Source organism: Platalea leucorodia (assembly GCF_965183815.1).
Source record: "Platalea leucorodia genome assembly, chromosome: 6".
Classification (NCBI taxonomy): Eukaryota; Metazoa; Chordata; class Aves; order Pelecaniformes; family Threskiornithidae; genus Platalea; species Platalea leucorodia.
In genome coordinates this window covers 73233468-73252763 of record NC_138828.1, presented here as the reverse complement: position 1 = coordinate 73252763, position 19296 = coordinate 73233468, and the positions used below count along the sequence as shown (strand labels likewise).

Sequence of the window (19296 nt, the reverse complement as noted above, 5' to 3'; positions counted from 1 at the left end):
TGGACCGTGAGGGTATGTCTGGGATGTGTCCAGCCCCGGCCTCCCAAATGAGACAGACATTGGCCCAGGTGACAAACCAGAGGGCTAACCAGCAGAGCAGCATCCCTCTTCACCCCCCTCCCCGCTCTCTTTCTACCTCTACCTCAGGGGAAAATTAAAAAGAAAAAAGAAGGGAAAAAAAAAAGCTGGCTTGGCATACACACTTAAAGCTAGGAAAGCGTTCGCTTCCCAGTCCAAACTGATGCCTGGCTCTCCCCAGTCATCATCATGCTTGTCCCAGATCTCGGGCTCTTCTTTGGAAGCTCAGTCTAAGGCAGCTAACCCTGCCTGCCTGTTCTGCACAGCCCCCGGGGTGTGAGAGGCCGCCTGGGCATCAGCACACACGGGTGAGACACCGAGAGGCTAAGTCCTCCTTCTGGATGCAGACCAGAATAAATTTGCCTCAGCTGTTAGATTAGGCAGTGTGTTGTTTTGCACAGCTCTCCCAGAGCTTACAGCTAATTTTTTCCCCCCTTTTTGGGAAGACACAGTCAATCCCACTCATTTAGATGGACAAATATGACTAGGCACTGAAGAGCGAAATCTCAGCTGAAAATCAACACATCAAGCAATACACTATTTACCTTTCCAGTTTTGCTTTTCATCCCTAAATACCCAGCAGGAGCAGGAGCCAGATGGCTAACTCTCATGCTTTTGAAATTTTCACACGCATACTTAGTAGCCGCATATGGCAATTTAACCCTTTATGGTCGGAGGGGGGGCGATATTGGCATGAGCCACCTGCTTCTCCTGTTTGCAGCCAGCAAGTCGTCTTGCTTTCAGGCAGAGTTAAGTCCTTTGGAGCCTTCCAAGGTTGTGGTTATTAATCCCTGATGAGAGGGCAAGTATAAGGATTGTTTGCCTTCTATGTCCAATTTTCAGTAACATTATTATCATCAATTTGCTCCCACTCCCAATAGTAATCCTTTTCCATTTGCAGTCTTCTCAGCAAATTGCATTAAGTCTAAAATTAGAGCATGAATTCACTTATCTTGCTCATGTGGTAGAACCTCAGAAGGCAACAGGAGTGGGTGAGATTCAGAAACTTGGGCCTAATTTTATAAGATGCTTGGGACAGGGTATGTTTCTTTGGTTTTGTGAAGCCATGAAACAGTCTGGATATTCTGTATGGGCCAGTTTGCCGTGCACACTGGAAAGGTTTGCTGTCAGAGTGCACCATAAGAAAGCTTTTCTTAGAAGTGATTTTTTTTTTCCCTTCTCTCTGAAGTTGGACAAGGATCAAACTTTTATTCACATGAAAGTGAGCACAACTCTTGAGGCACTTAGAGACCCTAAACTTGGCCCGTGATGCAAAGCATTTCTTGTGACGCACCTGACTGAGCAAACTCCTCAGTTCCCTCAGCTATAAAAGCTCCCATGAATAGGAATCAGCCAGGCAAGGTACAGATAATTACTTGTCTTGCCATTTGCCAAGTGGAGACAGTCAATGAGTAGGACAACATCCTTAAACCAACAATTCCATTAAACAATTATTTTAATTATCATGGTGACGCTATATATTATTTTTATAACGTGGCTGCTAAAAAGAATAAAACCTACAATAGTGACGCTATCAAAGGATGCAGGGTGGTTTTCTGGACAGCCACTCCTCGCCTGAAGGCTAGCACTAGTCATACTAGCAGCATGTGGATGTCTCATGCAGCAGCCTGATCCAAGGTACCACAACAGATTCCCAAGCAGATTAACCTCAAATACAGGACCAAATTCTTCATCTGGTAATAAAGTGACAGTGCTCCAGGGAGAGGAGAACTTAGCTCAGAGAACTCCAGAAACCCCATCACCAACCTCTGTGGCTTCATCATCATTTCTAATAGGAGGAACAACTCCGGGGGGGGGGGGGGATCACTGTAAGTGATAAATAATAAGTAATTGAAACTGGAATTAGGGTGTCAGACTGGCGGGCAAAGAGGCTGATATTCTTTCATGCTTTACCTATCAAATAAATGCTGCCCAAGCAGGACACCAGAGTGAGACCCCACTGTCAATAATTTGTGCCAATGTTCCAGCCCTGCAGGCTCTTGCTTTTGTTTCTCCTTGGCGAGGCTTGAACACGCCCAACAGCTCTGCTAGGTGCCCTGGGCCATGCTGCTTCTCACGTTGGTGGGAAGATGCAGGAGGAAGCTGAGGTTTGCCTCAGATAGGAGAGATACTGGCATTGCCATTGGTTTGTGATACAGGAGATGATGCTCGCAGCAAATTTATGCACATCTTGGATTGTCTGGTGGAAGAGGTGGGGAGGAGAACGTGGCCGGCTCAGTTATCATCCTCTGACATCTCTGCTAACACCTCTCCGAGATAAACAGCTGCACTCTCCGTTTCTCACAGCTATTGATCTGCAAACCCAGCTAGATGTTGCTGCATCAATTGCACTCTGTCAACATGTTAAAAATATTCTCTGCAACCTTAGCAGCTAAAGTCTTACTTTAGTTTGAAATAAGAGATAAGCTGCACTATTTTATACCACCTTCCTCCACATATTTTGTGAACAAGTAGGGCTCAGCTAGGCTTCTTTTTAAAAAGTTTGGCTATTTTGAGCTGCTATTGTAATGTTGCTAATGAATATCCAGGAATCCAGTGCTACTTTTAAATGTGATGTCTCCTAATCCTTTTGTGGAGCTGCCAGAAATCTCTCCTTGCACAGCTTATCCCCAAGAAAAGTCTGTCCTGGCAAACCAGTCCCAAACCCAGACTCTCCTGAGATCCACCCTTCATTATAAAAGAGCAGAGGGGGCAGTTCTTGCTCAGGAAGAACAACTGCAGCCTGAAGCTGTCTAAAGTGGGGGACAGAAAGATTTCCCTGGCTCCCTCTGCACGGTCCATCCCCAGCCTTACCCCCCGCTCTGCCCCCGTGCTGCCTGCCTGCCCGTTCTCCCTGCGTTGCCTTTCCTTCCACCTCATCCTATGACTCCCCGCGTTCTCCCTTTAGCCTCCTCCTTGGGCCACATCCAGTGGCCAGAAGCCACTAAAATCCCGTTGACTCCCACCACTGGACCAACCACAGCAACCTCTGCAGGCTGCAGGAGCAGTTTCTCATCGGCATAATGGTAAGTGCCCCGTCATCTCCCCGTCTCCCGAGCTGTCAGAGAGGAAAGCCCCATTTGCCAATATACTGTATTTCAAGTGGAAGATTTACAGAATCTGAGCGATTGTATCTTAGCAACCACCAATGCATTAAGAAAGCAGTTTAACCGTTTAAACCTTCAATTAAAAAATCTGCCACAAAGAGGCAACTGTCACGTACGAGACACAAAGCCCTGCAGCGATTCACCGGGAGGTTCACAGCTGCCTTATGCACACCCACCTGCCAAAGTGGCCCCGCGTGCATCTCCTCCCTTCCCAACACACACGAGCCGGGTGCTGCTATGGCCCAGACCCACATCGTTTGCTCTCTTGCAGCAAGTGGAGAAAAGGCATCTTTTTTCTGGAGAAACCCTGAGGCTTTGTATATTGGTCTCATCCCCACAGGAGCCGAAACAAGATCTTCAAGAGTTTCCAAGGGGAAATAAAGAAGTCCCACAATGAAAACTCAGAGTGAAACAGGGACAGGGCTGTGATTGCCCTACATGAGATGCTACGATGCAGCATCTATTCCCTGATTGGTACAGCTTAGAAATGCAATCTTTTACCTTCCGGGATAATAATTATTATTAATTAATTATGAGCCTTCAGATACACCTTTCCCTCCGTTCTCTTCTTCCACAGATTTGGGCCAGGTGACAGGCCAGAGCCAGGCCTCCCTGCATTATGTGAACATCCCAAACAACAGCTCTTGTGAGATTTTTCTTACCATGCCTGCAGCAAACCTGAATTTCATCCTTGACCTGACAAAATTATAACAAAACCAACAGGGCTTCTGCATGTCTTAACTTAGTTTAGATAAATCACCATTTTCTGCCTCAAAAACTTTCCGTAGAAGAAATCTCACCAGCTTTTAGTGCTCATTATATTGTGTTTTACATTATTCTCAACAACCTGATCATGCAGTGACACACTGCAACAGTGGGATGAACCCCAGCATACTGCAAAGAGGCATCTTTAGTTATTGAAAAGGAAGGCCATAATCCCCCAAAAGGGAGCTGCTTGAGAAAAACACTCAGTAGGAGCAGTGCAGAGTCCCTCATCCAAAGACTGAAAGTTTTTTGCACAGAAAGGTAGGTCGTAACCCGTAGCCAGCCTCTGAAGCGAGTAGGAGCACGTCTGGCATTGCAAAGGCAGGTGTTTGTATAACCCACAGACTTAACAGGATGGAGAAAGGTAGCAGCCGTTGCCTTTCTTGCTCCTGCCTCACAGATGCACTATTTTGGAGAAACTTAATATAATAATTAAAGCAAAATTAAAGCAAAAAAGAAATTCTATCAGGACAACTACCAGTCCCAAAGAGTACCCACGCAATATGAGAACTGTGATATAAGGCACATGCATGTACTCAGCGTATCCGTCTGGGCTTACAGACCATGTTACCTCTAAGCTGCAAGACAGAAGAGCTGCCCTGGGCTAGAGAAACTTCAGGATATAGGACTGAAATACTCCCATGGAGATTCACTTTTTAAACAACGCTTAAAGATCAATTGAACTGTTACTAGAAGTGGCATTAGGAGAGATTTATGAATCATCCATTTATAACTCTAGGAGACCATCTTCTGTAAAAAGAAGACTGAAAAATCCATTTATTGCAAAACCATTTGCTGGGCTCATCATCTGTCTCCCACGCTGGCGCAGGGGCACGCTGCACAAGCAGCGCACCAGCCATGGCCTGCCTTTGGTGATGAAGGTGGTGAATTCCTTGAACTTATTTCCTGCCAGTATGTGCTTTGAACAAAATTTAGCACCAAAAGAACATAAACTTGCTTTGCATTGCATCCTTTTGATTGAATAGCTTTTGAACTTGCAGGTTGTTAAAAACAGAGGGCTCTCAGAGCATTCAGACAGTGATATCCATCCTGACCTTCAGGTGGTAGCTTCAGCTTTGATTGTAGACAGATTCTTGATCAGAATTTGGTCTGTAGACCACTTCCAAAGCATCTAAGCCCTATTAAAATAACATTTCCATTACCTAATTAATTGTTTGAAGCTATTTTCAGTGATTATTTATTGAAGTTATAGTTTGTCACCTGAGGCAACAGCATGGCTTGTTGTCGTGGAAACATCTCTGCTCTCACCGGCGCTGAACAGGGAGGGAGGAACGGGAGAGGGACCTACAGAAGAGATGCTTTGTTGAAATGCCTCACTCTTTAAAGTGAAGAAATTATTTCAGATAAAGACAGGGCACATTGAGATCAACACACACTGATTTCTGAGATATTAGGGGGCCTGTGGGCTTGGTTCAAGCCCTTTCTAATTTAGCATGACACAGCTCCTGCTGTCAAGCACTGCTGTCTCCCATGGTTAACAGCAACATTTGCAAGGCCCTTTCTGATGCCAGACTTGCTATTATTGCAGAAAAATCCTGACATCTTCAAAAACAGAACAAAAACCTCTCTAACCACCTGCTGTCATCTCTCTATTTGATTTGTAAAAGATGAAAATTCAGACTTTCAGGGCTTCTCCTGCTGGCCTTTACCTGGTGCACGATCTCGACACAGCCTTTCTGCTTTCCCCAAAGCTAGGCATTACTTTATAGTGCACGGAGATGTCAAGCAAGAGTTGCAGCTGGAATTTCCCTTAACGCAGCATGTCTTCTACCTAAGTTTAATTAAAACTCTGCCACAGATTTTTCTCTCTTTCTCATTGTTCAGGTAACTGAAAGTTAATAAAAAGGTTTAAGCTATGATAAGCGCTGATTATTTTTTTTTGCATCTAACATGTGACAAGACGGGAGAAAACAGAGCTTCCACCAGAAGGGACACCAGGACCGCACGTTGTCAGCACTCACGTTACAACAGAAGCACACGATGCAGATCGACACCGTCAGCTTTATGTTAAAAGATCTTAGAGACGGGAACCTTCTCAAAAAGATGCCGAACTGCAAAGCAGCCAGACTGCACATTTCACAAGTTTGCCACGCACTGTTTCGTATGCCGTTAGTTTAGCATTACACGGTATTTTATCACAAGGGGAAACAGATTGCTTTTTCCTTTTCCATGGTCCTGGATTGCAGATGCACTCTGCAACGATGGCTTTGCCGGTCATTCGTGTAACGTTGTTTGTAACCGGGGGGGGAATCGGGTCCACAAATGGTTATCACCTAGTTTGCATAAAAGATTTTTCTGGTGGCATTTTGTCTCCGAAACGGAGCAGAAGCAGAACCCGACCCTTTTGTTCCTTGGCGGGGCCCTCCGGGGAGCGCGGCGGCGGGCGCCAGGCCGCAGCGCGAGCCTGCAGTGCCGCCTGGCGGCGGGGCGGCGCGCCGGGCGCGCGAGGCGGCCGCCAGCGGCAGCGACGCGGGCCCGCGGCGGAGCCGCGCGGTGCCGTTTCCCTGCCGGGGCCCCGAGCAGGCAGAGCGACCCAGCGCGGAGGGGCACCGGCGTGCCCTCTCCGGAGGTTCATCAGCCATAGATAACTGCTAGGCGGTCCCCCTACACGAGCACGGCCGGAGCGAGACTCCCCAGGGCGGCGTTCTCTGGCTTGCGAAAGAACACCTGCTGCAGCAGGACAACCCACCAACAGCTGGGTGATGACTTGTGCTGCGTTGCTTTCGGCATCCTACATCAAACTGCAGGCGAGAACTAAATCTCTGTCAATAATTAAGACTGGAAATGTGAGTTGTTAATTACCTTTGTCCATCATCCACCGACGTCTCCACAAAGCCAGTGCAGATGTCACTAACGCTGACTAATCCAGCCTCATAACTAATGAAATGCCAACCAAAATGAAGCTATAAATTTGGCTATAAAATGAAGGGATTTTAAGTCAAGCTTAGGTTTTTAGCCCATAAAGTGCACTTCCTCTCAAAACCAATTTGTTTTCCTAAAATGTACACAGCCAATTATAAGATTCAGGACCAGGGTTCACAGAAATATCGCCAGTCATAAAAGTGAGAATAATGTCAGATGCGTCGGCAACACCACAGAAGCTCAGCTGGAAATGCGGCAGCTGTGGGATGAGCTGCGGAGCGGCCGCCCTGTGCCTCGGCCGGAGCTACGGAGGCTGCAAGGGAAGAGTTTTGTGGCAGAAAAGAGGGTGCACCCCAGGACTCCGTGCTCTGCGCAGCAAGCGCTCACAGGGTGATCTAAGTCCCTCCTCGGGGCAAACTGCCAGTCCTCACAGAAAACTTTTCTCCCTGGCTTTGGTGCTGTGAGCCTGATGCTGTCTGAGATGGCACCGCTCTAGAGGTAGCAGCTGCTTTATATTTATCCATGGAACAGCAACAAATGTGCAATCTAATGCTGAAACACAAAGTCTAGAAATAGGGGTATTATATCATCACAAAGGTTAAAAACTCCACTTCCCACTTATATTAGGACTCAGGATACTAGTTTTTAAGATGACAACATTCTGACCACCATATACCCACACAACTAGTTATGTGCAAATCTACTTCAAGTTATTCTTTGTAGAGTGCAATCATTTAAATTCCCTTCCTGTCCAAGTCAAGCGGACTTTGCAGTCTGACCTCACGAGCAGAGGATGCACCTAAAAGCTGGCAATAAAACATCATATGACATTAGTGTCACGTGTCACTGTGTCAAATAGCAGCTTCCCAAGAGCAATCCACTGCACCATTCTCTCTGCTTTTATATTCTATTTCTCCTATTGCCAAGGGTTTGTTTGTTTTCCAGCCACACTCATTCTAGCTCCCAGATTTGTGTTGTGCACAGACTAAAGCAGCTTTAGAGGTGTGGTGCTTCTATTTCATAAACCTGCATCAGCCGTACTGCTCAAGCAATGAAGGCAAGTCCTGAGAGGAGCATTCTCACTGGCTAATTTTGGGCACTGCAGAACATCCTAAATTAAGACTCTATCTATCCACTCAGTGCAGGACAGGCTGTGTTGGGAAAACTCAAGCCATCTAAGAGCTTCCTCTCCAAATGGCCCCTGAAAAAAAACCAAACCCTGATGCACATTTATCTAGAGAGAAACAGGAAGATACCAGCACCCTAATAAACCTGGTGTGATTAGAACAAAAGTTGCAACAGAAAAATCTTGCCAGAGCGAGACCCCTGCACTGCCTAGGAGCAGGAATGGCCCGTGCTGACACCCCCCTTCTGCACGCAGGAGCAACAGGGCTCCTGGCCAGGACCAAAGACCTCCAGATGGTGCAATGCAGCCCAGCACCTTCCCTGGGAGTTAGGGATCCCCTGGAACAACCCAGCACCATTAAAGCACTTTGCTGTCCTGGGCAGGAGCTGCTGTCACCTCACCGTCACTGTACAAGGTGCCTTTTCAGTGCTGAGACTCAGCCTGCCCAGCAACAATCCCACCCACTCAGTGCCGTCAATAAAAACCATACCATCTCCCAGCAGAGAGCTCCTACCAGCGCTGGACCCAGGATAAGAGAGACATCAGCACAACACAGCACTGAAGCAGGCAGCCCTGCATGTCACCCAGCCCAATTTCTATTACTGGTGGCAGGTGGGAAAGTTCAGAACTAATTGAAGGCAGCCGCCCTTCGTAAATCCATCCCCCATCACGCTGGAGCAGTCACCAACCTTTAGGTAGAGCCCTCTCTTGTCTCTTTGTAACAGGGATCTGCAGAAGGGAGGAGGATGCAGTGGACTGTAAATGCGTTGGGGCAGATGATCCAGCCAGATCCACCACAGGGATGGATCTGTTTCGGCTGTGGCTAGCGCAAAGCCAAGCGGGCCATCTTCAAGCAGGTAGTGCCACCAGTCTCCAGGACTACACCTATGAACCTAGGTCAGGCTGGGAATGTCTGGGCTGCCAAGTCATACCTGAATTACTAGTATTCTCACCACCCTGGGAGCGTATCTTAACTTTTTTGTGCAGCTGAAGGTAGTGGCCTACTGTCTGGCGACACCAGTGGGAAACGCCACTTGTTCTTCAGGAGGAGTAGCGCGAATGCACTGGAAGACACCAGAATTTCCCTGCTTTATTTTCCTCGTTGCAAGGTGAGACAGTTAAGGAGGAATTCACATCCCAACTCAGAGACCAGCTGGGACACAGGGAGCGGGGATTTAGGGCTAGAAGAGTCTACCAGCTGGCAGAGGCTGGGTGGGACCACTAATGTCTGGTCCTCAGGATGTGCTGCTGTGTCAGGAAAGTTCTGGGGGCATGTTTACCTGGGGGGGAGCAAACTGAAGCGTCAGGTAGCTCTGGTGCAAAAACAATGGATGCACTCACTGTATGTATCATACACAGATAGTCCCCACATTACTCATGTGCTGGGCATGAACTGCTTCTTGGCTAGAAAGCTGATGATCACTAACCTCCTGCTCTTTTGGTTCTATCACATTTTGGGGAGTGTGATTCCATACACACACACGCTTTTTCAGCAGGATTGCAAAGACCTTTGGTTTCGTTATCATCCATGGCAGCCCCTCAGAGGAAACACCCCAAGCAACTCAGTACTCACCTCAGAATGTGCAGTAAAACACATCACTTATTGCAGAAATTTAAATGAAATTTCTTGTCAGATGAGAATGCTGAAACGGGTACTGTGAAGCTGCAGTCTTTCAGAAGCTGCTTCCTGCGGCTGGCAGTGGGAAGATATCTATCCTGTGTATTCCCTTCTATACTCATGTGAAATATTTTGTAAAGGAAGGTTGCAAGCAGTGTTTCCACATTCCTGTTCTGCTTCAAAACCTGAAGTTCACGTTTATTAGAGGTGATGAAAACGCAAGTTTTCTCAGTGCTGAACATCCTTCCTTCACAGGAAGGTGAAGCTCATCTTTTCCCCATCAGGCTATAACTTATAAAAGGAAGTTGCAGGACGCTAATGATTTTTTTTTTTTCCCCAGAATAAAAGCTAATTAAATCTTTTGCGTAATAATATGAAAACAAATGAACCATCTTAATTAATGCATATAAACAGTAATGTGATTTCGTTGTTTGGTTTCTAGGCTTCCTGTTTGCATTTAAGTAACATTTGCACGCGTGTAGGAAGTTGTTGGAGCAGGTATGGATCTCTTAACAAGTTGGCGAGTTCCACCTAATTTTTGCTGCATAGATAAATATTTTTCTAACTTAGTTACAAAGGAAAACCAGCTGCTTAATCATTATCTGCTGTTCAAACAACTGCAACTGTGAAGCTGAGATCAGAGCACAGCCTCTTCTAACCTCCTTCATTTGTTGCTGAATGTGACCCTTACTGCAATGAATCTCAAAAGTATTAGGAAAGCATTCACGATCTGGAAACTTATTTTGCCCGTTTCAGTGGAAAGCAAGAAGCCAAAAGGCAGGCAGGGGTGTGCTCTGGAGATTGTTTTTCTGCAGATCATTTTATGTCAAGGGCTCAAGTTCATCACCTGCGTAGGAATGTAAGCAAGCATCGCGCTGCCCCAATGGTAACATTCTTATTACCCTGTATTACAAAAAAAGCTTGCAAGCAAATTTACAATTAATAGCAGCTATTTTATGGTACTTAAGCATAGACCAGCTAGTTCTAGGAAATAAAACCACATGTAATTCCTACAGCTCTACCAATTTCCTTCTCTGGAAGAACTGGGCAAAATGCAAAGTATAAACTCCTTGCATTCTTGCCTACTGCAAGAATCTGTTAGTCATTGCAGAGTGGGCTCTTAAATTACTCAGAATTTCTATATGTGTTTTGTTGTTTTTCTGTGCTTATAGAAGAATGTACCAGTTTGGAGAACAAGCAGTACTTTTTCATGTTACTTTGAGGATGAAATAATGAATATTTACTCTAAATTCTGTGTATTCTAAATGCTAAAGCTGAGCTTACAGAAGAACAGCTGAACCTAATTTAGATGTGTCAATAGCCATGTAATATCCTCCTCCTCCTCTTCAGTTAATTAATACTAATTCAAAAGATTGAATTATCAGCCTAGAGAAAGGGCACCTATCTTTGGAACTGTTTATAATTCATCATGTCTTCAAAACGGAATAAGAAAATAATAAATGTAGGATTAATTGAATAATTAATAGCAGCTGCCACATCCTGCCTCTCTCCTTCCAATCTAGAAGATGGACTGGTTTGGAACATTGAGCTGTAGCACACAGGAGTGGCACAAAGTGATTTTGTGCTCTGTTTGCCTGCAAGATGTGAAGTAGCTAGAAACACCCTTTGCAAAAACACCTTGCCTGGAATTGCAATTGCTTACTAAGTATTAGTGATCTTGTACTTGTCAGCTAAGATACGATTTAGAAAATTATTTATTTAAAGGTCTTGAATTCAAAGTATTTAAAGGTCTTGATTAAAGTATTTAAAGGTCTTCAATTCAACTTTACCTCCTCTTTCCTCTTTGGAGACACAGAAGAGCTGAAAACGTATGGAAAATGACCTCCTGTGTGCTAGTGTTCAAAATTTTCCATCTCTTTTCTAAAGAATCATCTGACAAATTCAACTGTTCCCATCAACCTGTCACTACGGAGCACATGAATTATTTTTCCCAGAATCTAGCTAATTCAGGGATTGTTTTTCACATGAACACATAAAAAGGAATTGTGTAACTTGGAATCTGACCAATATTGGTATCAATATGCTTGAAGGAGCTCCTCCCCTCCGAGAGACTAGAGAGTTTTAACTAATAATTCTAAGTTTGCAAATGTAATAACAGTTATATGTCAATATCCCCTAATAATTTCCTCAGAAAAGGTTAAACTAGAAGTCTCAGAGTTGTTGGAGTTAAGCCTCATAATGGTATTAAGTTACAGATGGGAACTGAGGTACCTGGATTAACCCTTTTGTCTCGCCTTACAAAGCAATGCTTTCCAAAGAAATCAATAACGTACTCTCCCTCTTCTCGGAACACCTCCCTTCAGTCGGTTTTTCCTTTGCAGGCTATGTAATAACTTCTTCAAAATGCACCACAGTAAGTCAGTAAATGGACATCCTTACAAAAAGTAAAAGCTAAAACCAGAAGATTTTTAACATTAATTCTGAATACCAAGGCTGTTGCCTTTTTTCTCCTGACAAACACATGAATAGAAGTTTCCCAGTTATGTGTATATAAAAAGTAAAACACACCGCATCTTTTGTGCTTAAATTTCAGAGCCAGGAAGAATGTTTAGTTATTTAAAAAGAGCCTACAGATGTTCTAGCAAAAGAGGAGGAGAAAAGGCTAAGTTGGGCTTATATCTAGCCAAAATGGGACCAGGTAAGCAAAACTATGTCAAAATTTGCATTTACCTGCTACTTTACACCATTTCTTTTCCCCAGGTGGAAACAGAGAGATGGTTGATAGTTTTCACAACTAGAAGTACCCGGCAGACGTGATTTTACTTCATAGATTTTTTTTTTGACAGGCTCAAACACAGCTTTGGATGGTGGAGGCTTCTGCTCTGCAGCGTCAGGCTTGGCTCACCGCCTGGGAACCGGGCAGCACGCCTGTGGGTGCCTTTGGCTTCTTCCCAACTGCAGCCCAGGGGGATGGTCAAGAGGGTGCTCATAGCTGGAGTGCATCCAAATGCCTCATTTTCCCAAAAGTTTCCCCTTCTCTATCAAGAACTTTCACTGATATCACTGGGGGGTTGGGATGGCGGGAGCGTTGAGTGATAGGCAAAGGCAAAGGGGATCTAATGCCCCATCAGTGGAAGAGTAGTCAGGGAAATAGCGTGAGGTATCTGTGAAATAGTCACCCCATGGTTACAAAAGGTAGTAAAGTCACAATGAAAGCAGGGGCAAGGAGCATGTCTAGATTTCACAGACAGAAAGCTTCACCTGGCATACTCAGATTTTACTGCTAGCTTCACATAACGTGAAGTACAACTGCAATATCTCACACCAGAAAATTTTAAACATTCTAAATTGTATTTTTCAGTGCAAGCTGTTATCAGCGCAACATCAACAACTGCTCACACTGTCAAAGCATAATGAACAAATGTTGTACCCATGTAATTCAAGTTTATATTTTATGTTTATTTGCACAATACAAATCATTAAACAAACACACTATTTCGGTTTCCACTGTAGACTTTTATGTACTATTTTCAGTTGCTTTGGCTTGTCTGTTACTGATACCATCTCAATACCAGCCTTACTGTGGTGTTTGTCCTTCACACACCACCATGGATTATACCTTAGTGTCATATGTGTAGCTATCATAACCAAATCAGAACAAATAGCATGTTTTGTACAGAATATTTAATGTAAAATGGAAGCTTGAGGACTTCTTACAATCTTGCTGGGGTGTGAAATGGTGTGCCCTTTCAAAAAACATTAAAGTCACTATCTTCTGGATAAATAGTGGAACAATGAGTTCTGTATGCAGATATCACCACCAGGTACTGACTATAAGATCACTTTTTGCTAGAAAACACCAAATAAATACAAGCAATATATGCAACATAAGCTGTTGTCAGCTGCCTAGTCTAAATCATACTTGTGAAAATACAAATGGGCACATTGTGAATATTTAAAGAGTAAAGTGCTTTTAACATCGAGCAAGTGAATGCATTTAGTGTCGTACCACAGGCAAATATATATCCATTTTGGACAAAACAGTCTCCATGCAATTAGTCAGCAGCAATCCCCTGCATTCATTTATAATATTAAACTAATAGATATTACTTCAGTCATACAGGGTTTAAAGTCAGGATACAGTGTGTACACTTACAAAACTCAACCAATGCTCTACGTTAGCATACATTTTGAGCATTGCTACAGCAAGGTTTGTTGTTGTGTTTTTTTTTTTTTTTATCATCTTTTAAGAAGCCAAACCTTTGGTAGTGTAAATACAGCGTACACTGAAGATACCACTGAACCAGTATGAGAGCTCATTATGCAGCTGACAGGAATGGGAAGAAGAAGAAATCAAAAGCGAATTTAATGGCTTTATGCACTGTGCTCCTCCAGTCATGCTCTATTTTCACATGCCTCCCTGCAGGTAAGAGTTTAGACATGCAATTCAAGCAAGTGATTGCTTTCAGTTCAAAGACAGGCCATTTACTGCCAAGGCGACCCTCCAGAATTGTGCTGAATTCAATTATACTTCCTTGCCTCAAGTTCAACAACACTTTTTTAAACTCATTGCTTGCCTTCAGCACAATATCTTTGGTTATATCATCCTCCTCTATAGACTTGGTTCCATTTTTGCTACTGAAAGGCATGCCCACAGTTATTTCAAATTTGTACCGATCAAACATTTTCATGTGGCAGTTATGCTTTGTCAAATACTTGAGACGACACAATTCCTCCTCCTCCAGCGTAACATTTTTGGGGTCACAAAGAGGGTAGGTTTCGCCGTACAAGCATCTCATCCAATCGCCAATAAAAAGTGGAAGCATATTTATTGCAGATTCTGCACTATTGTCGATTTCTGTCACGCGCACGTATTTGAACCGCCCAGTCCATGTCACTCTGTGTCCTTCCAGGTGACTACATAAAATCTGAGTACGTGCCATGTTAGTCTCCTTCCACGACCGGGGTCCGCAGAGGAAAGCATACTGATTCCATGTCAAGGTAGAGTTGTAAACTTTCATTCCCTCTGATCGATACACATAGAACCAACAGAACATCACTACAGCTGTAATCCACACCAGAATGAGTTTCACAATCGAGCTTCGAGTGAGGGATTTAACCATTTCAACTACAGAGAAGTTAACTTTCGTCCACCATCGGAAGAGCAAAGGAACACTGCACAAAACCAGAGTCACTACAATTTTCACGAGCTCCAGAGTCACAAACCACTTAATGAAATGGATAAGACACATCAGTGCAATGCCTACACCTAGCACTGGGAGTGCAAAGAGAAACAGAAAATAACCAATTGATGCACGAATGAGCCCGATGCCAGAGGACTCCCGCAGAATGACCACAGAGAGCTCGCACCACATAAAGCAGACCAGATATGGGACCAGGTAGCAGTAGGTGCCTTTAAAATTCCGTAGTTGTGCCATTCTAAAGAAAAGATAGAACAAGTACAAAAACAGAAGGCATGGGATGCTTACATTTATCACAAAGAAATGGCCTACAGGAACAGTAAAGAAGGTTTTACCTAAGAATTTCAAGTAGCCAAAATTCCCAGGTAATACCTGCAATAGGGATAAGCAACCTGCTGCCATCTCAGTCATTAACGCTCTTCGTGTGTAAGGTTCTGCACACGTGCTTAAACTCATGTAACTTGTCACTGTGAAGAAAACTGAGATGGTAGCTAACTCTGAGCATGGTATACAGTCTTTGCTTGCTATAGGGAAGGAAAAAATGACAAAGAATACCGAGAGTAAAAAGTAAATGTATGGCTCTAAGTGATTCCATCCAAAGTTCACCTCAGCTTGCTCAACGTCTAGGTTTGGTTCAAAACGAAGCAGTAAGTCAGTCAAAGCGCGGAAGTTTTCCCAAGCCTTACTGTCCTGAAAAACTTTCAGTGTGCAAATCACCATAGAAATGAAGGACAAATAGAATACAACTAATGGAATAATGAAGGCAAAAAAATCAATTGTCAGATTACTGATGATGAAGAAAAAGATGAGAGCATTGATATGGTGTGTGGGAATAATGGTAGACAGCCAATGCATTCCCGCCTTTGACGCAATATCTATAAGGTATTCTTTAATTTCCATAATGGCATGAAGTGGGTATTTTACAACCTGGAAAGAGAGAGAGAGAGAAGCATTTTATTTATGAGCAGTTTTGTATCTTTACATCACAGATATTCTTAGCTGAAGCAGTAGCAGTCAGTTGTCTAACCTCAGCTGACATGAAAAGATTTATAATTCAGATGAATGTTGCCAATAAAACGAGATTACTTTGTCTGAGATTATTAGCTCTATTTTGATTAATTCAGTCAGATGAAGCTCAGAGGCGATTTTGATTTCAGGAAAGATGTATTTCATTACCTTTGACACATATAATTAAATGGCTTCCTAGTCAAATATTCTGCTCCGCTAACTTCATACTGAAGATAAACTACGTGGCTGCAGTCCTGTACTATCTTAAGTTGTTACGTGAGCTGTGAGTACTGTAGCTTTAAAGCACTTAACTCTGCCGCTGTTCTGCAAGGATTATGCTGTATATTCTGCTACGCATATACCATACGGGAAGCAGTGCATATGATTCCTATGCACTTACAGGAAGTCTTTACAGCTGTGGTTTATCTTTAAAACAATTCCTCCCAAACATCTAGGGATACAGCTGTCAAAATCTGGTTTGTAAGCAGCAGAAATATCTTTAACTGGAATTATTACATGGTTAGAGGTTCTTTTAACTCCACAATAGTAACCGTACAGGATCTTAAAATTCTACCTATCTTACATGGCATTTTCCAACAGTGTCACCAGACAACAGAGGAACTGCTGGATCAAATCCTCGCCCTATGACCAACAACACACTTTACATAGGATCAATAAAAAGGTACAGGATTTTTCAAACACATATTCAAATATTGCATCTGCACATGAGACAATCCTCCTTCCCCCACAAAAAGATAGTTTTTATGTTTTCCCAGAACTTATGCTTTTATATTAATTAGTTCAAGAGAAAGGCCAAGAATGCTTCAGCAAAGATCTATGCATTGTGATGAACTGGGACAACATACACAATGACTTGGGCACAAGCTTATTTATTAGCGAAGGTATCCCTGTCCTTTGTAAATGCATCTCTTTCAGACTATTAGTTATTCAAAAGATCGGAAAGATAGACCCCTCCCCCTCCTCCCCCCCCTTTTTTTTCACCCCTACCATATGATAATGGACAACAAAATGACAACAATTACAAAGACTCTCACGTCAGCAGCTAGAAACCCACTGCCTTCCTTGAAATTTATAACAGTATTGAATGCATGCACCTTAAATCAGTGTAGAAAACCACTAACAGCAAGTTCCACTATTCTTAAATTCCTTCATAATAGAACCTTTTCACACCTCAAGGCTATGGGTAATTTTTCCCACCTGCTTGCTCCTGTTTAAATAAGAAAGATATGAAGCATATAATAACATCTATAATAAAAATACAGCAGTTTTGATAGGGACATTTAAATCCTCACTGAGATGTAATGAAGGTAGATTGCCCTCTTCCAGGGAAAGCCATTATCCCTTTCTCTTAAATATATGACTCATATATATGAAACTGTAAACATATATATGAAGTCAAGTCCAAAAAGAAATTATAGCAACAATTCTTGTACTGACCTATATAGAATAACATCAGCTTTGAGAGTCAAGTGCAAGTTACCTGTCTTGTCTGAAATGCCTGAGTTAAGATCCCTTCAACATAACCTGTTCAGTATTGCCTTTTTACCTTCAGTCGCAGCGGTAACTCTTCAGGAGTCTTCCCTGCCAATTCATCGTCTTCCTCTTCCTGCATAATCAGGTTAGATGGGATGATTCCCTTTGCGTACTTCTTGGTAATTTCAACAAAGTCATCCAAAGCAATAAATTTTTTAGCTAAAAGATAAAATGAAGACTTTGAGTAAATAGTATCACTACAACACTGTACTGATTGTAAGTTGGAATATTAATTTTCTTTCCTGGTATTAAAGAAGATCTACTCTGGGCTTCAAAAACTGAACTGCCGATAACACAGGCTTACCGCGCACCTTGTTCCGAGATCTGTGCTGAAAACAACAAGCTGCTTGTGCCAGCAATATAGGACTACTCTAAATCTTGTCAGACCAGCAGGTAAGTTTATTATACCGGTAAGTAGGAGAACAGAGTGAATGAATGTAGCTTATCTGCAGGTGTTCCAAGGAAAAAAGACTACTGGATTAGGTCACACAGTTTTAAATCATAAGCTGCGATATCTTTGGTAACTTCTTGAGAAAAAGTCTTTCACTAGCAGCCACATTGAAAGGAAAGAATTGTACAGGAACAGTAATTAATTATCTGTACATTATTAATGGAAAAACTGACTTCTGATTTGGTATTTAACAGTCATTTTTCTGACTTCAGGAGTTACAGACATATAATTATGGGAAATGCCCAATTATTCATACGCACAAGACTAAATATAGATTACTTACAGGGTATTAATTTAACATGCTACATGGCTATACAAAGGGCTTCCCCGAAACTATACCAACGGTGATCTAAACCAGATAGCCAGCAACAAAATACACTTTGCTCAGTTGTACACAGAGACAAAATTTATCACTCTGCCCTGGAAGATCCTTATCCACTCCCGTGAGTAGAAGGGAGGCAAGAGGTTACTTCCAAAAACCCTAGGGATGCTGCCAAACAGAAGATGATTTACACACTGCTTCAAACTCTTTTCACAGCCAGTTCCTTACATTAGCATGGATTCTAGTTTCTATGGCAGACAAGCTTGATGTCGTTTATAAAGGAGCATAATTAACAGCGGCTTTTTTCCATACACTAAAGCAAATGACATTGCTGTAGATATGAAAGACTTTTGAATGACAAAAATCTGTAACACACCTCCTACACAGTAAGTTTAGCTAGTCAGCTGATACAAAGATATGAAAGCTGGCCTGCTTAATACTAGTTTAATATTTTAAAGAGACAGAAAACTTAACTGCTTCACTAAATTTAAAATCAGAGGATTAGTGAGTTTGAGCCTATTAATTTTTTAATTTTACAAAAATGCTACATTTATAGAAGTTATATATAAATACATCAGCATTTAATATTGAAAACGTTGTAGATACAGAACAAAATAAAGTATTTTTGTCAAGATACCTGCTACAGGAAGAGGGGTGTTGAAAGAGCTCAATGGAAAAACAGCAGCTTACAATCTTATCTTTTGCTTTAATCTCACAACATGGATGTTGCCTTTTGGTTGTACTTTTACTTTTTTTATTTTTTTTTTTTCTTCATTTCATGAACCCTTATGTCCCACAAAATACCATCTGACATGCCTCCCAAGAAACAAGAAGGATTTATTTTTGCTAACTATTCTTATCATTCACAGACTGTAAGGCGACATCACTTGCACCAAGAAATCAGTGAGACTCCTTAGCTGTTTTTGGTGGGGTTCAGATCAAGCCTAATAACAAATGTGTCATCTAAATTTATTGTCCTATTGGGACAAAATATACAGTGGTAAGATAGTCTTTCTGGTGTGGAATCAGCAAGCAGACACGCTTAGAACCTCACAAAAATTCCTTAACGGCACTTTTACAGGAGGATGGGACATCCTGAGGGGGAAGGAGTTATTAACTTACTATGTATAGATGGCCTATCAAATGTAATGACATGTATACTCTCAGGCACTAACAACTGTCCATTGGCAATGTCACCTCTAATCTTCTGTTGAGACCTCCA

At 42.7% G+C, this 19296-nt stretch overlaps 1 protein-coding gene across 4 annotated transcripts in view; it reads right to left on the bottom strand.

The window, feature by feature from the left end:
• Positions 1–13048: 13048 nt before the first annotated feature.
• Positions 13049–19296, bottom strand: part of WFS1 (wolframin ER transmembrane glycoprotein) — a 35338-nt gene continuing 29090 nt past the window's right edge. For all 4 annotated transcript variants that reach the window (XM_082315640.1, XM_082315641.1, XM_082315639.1 and 1 more), the window contains 2 exons: positions 17315–17460; positions 13049–15666 (listed from right to left, as the gene is read on the bottom strand). In XM_082315640.1, the coding sequence (XP_082171766.1) occupies positions 13858–15666; positions 17315–17460 (1955 nt within the window). In that variant the 3' untranslated portion in view covers positions 13049–13857. The remainder of the gene's footprint in view (positions 15667–17314; positions 17461–19296) is intronic.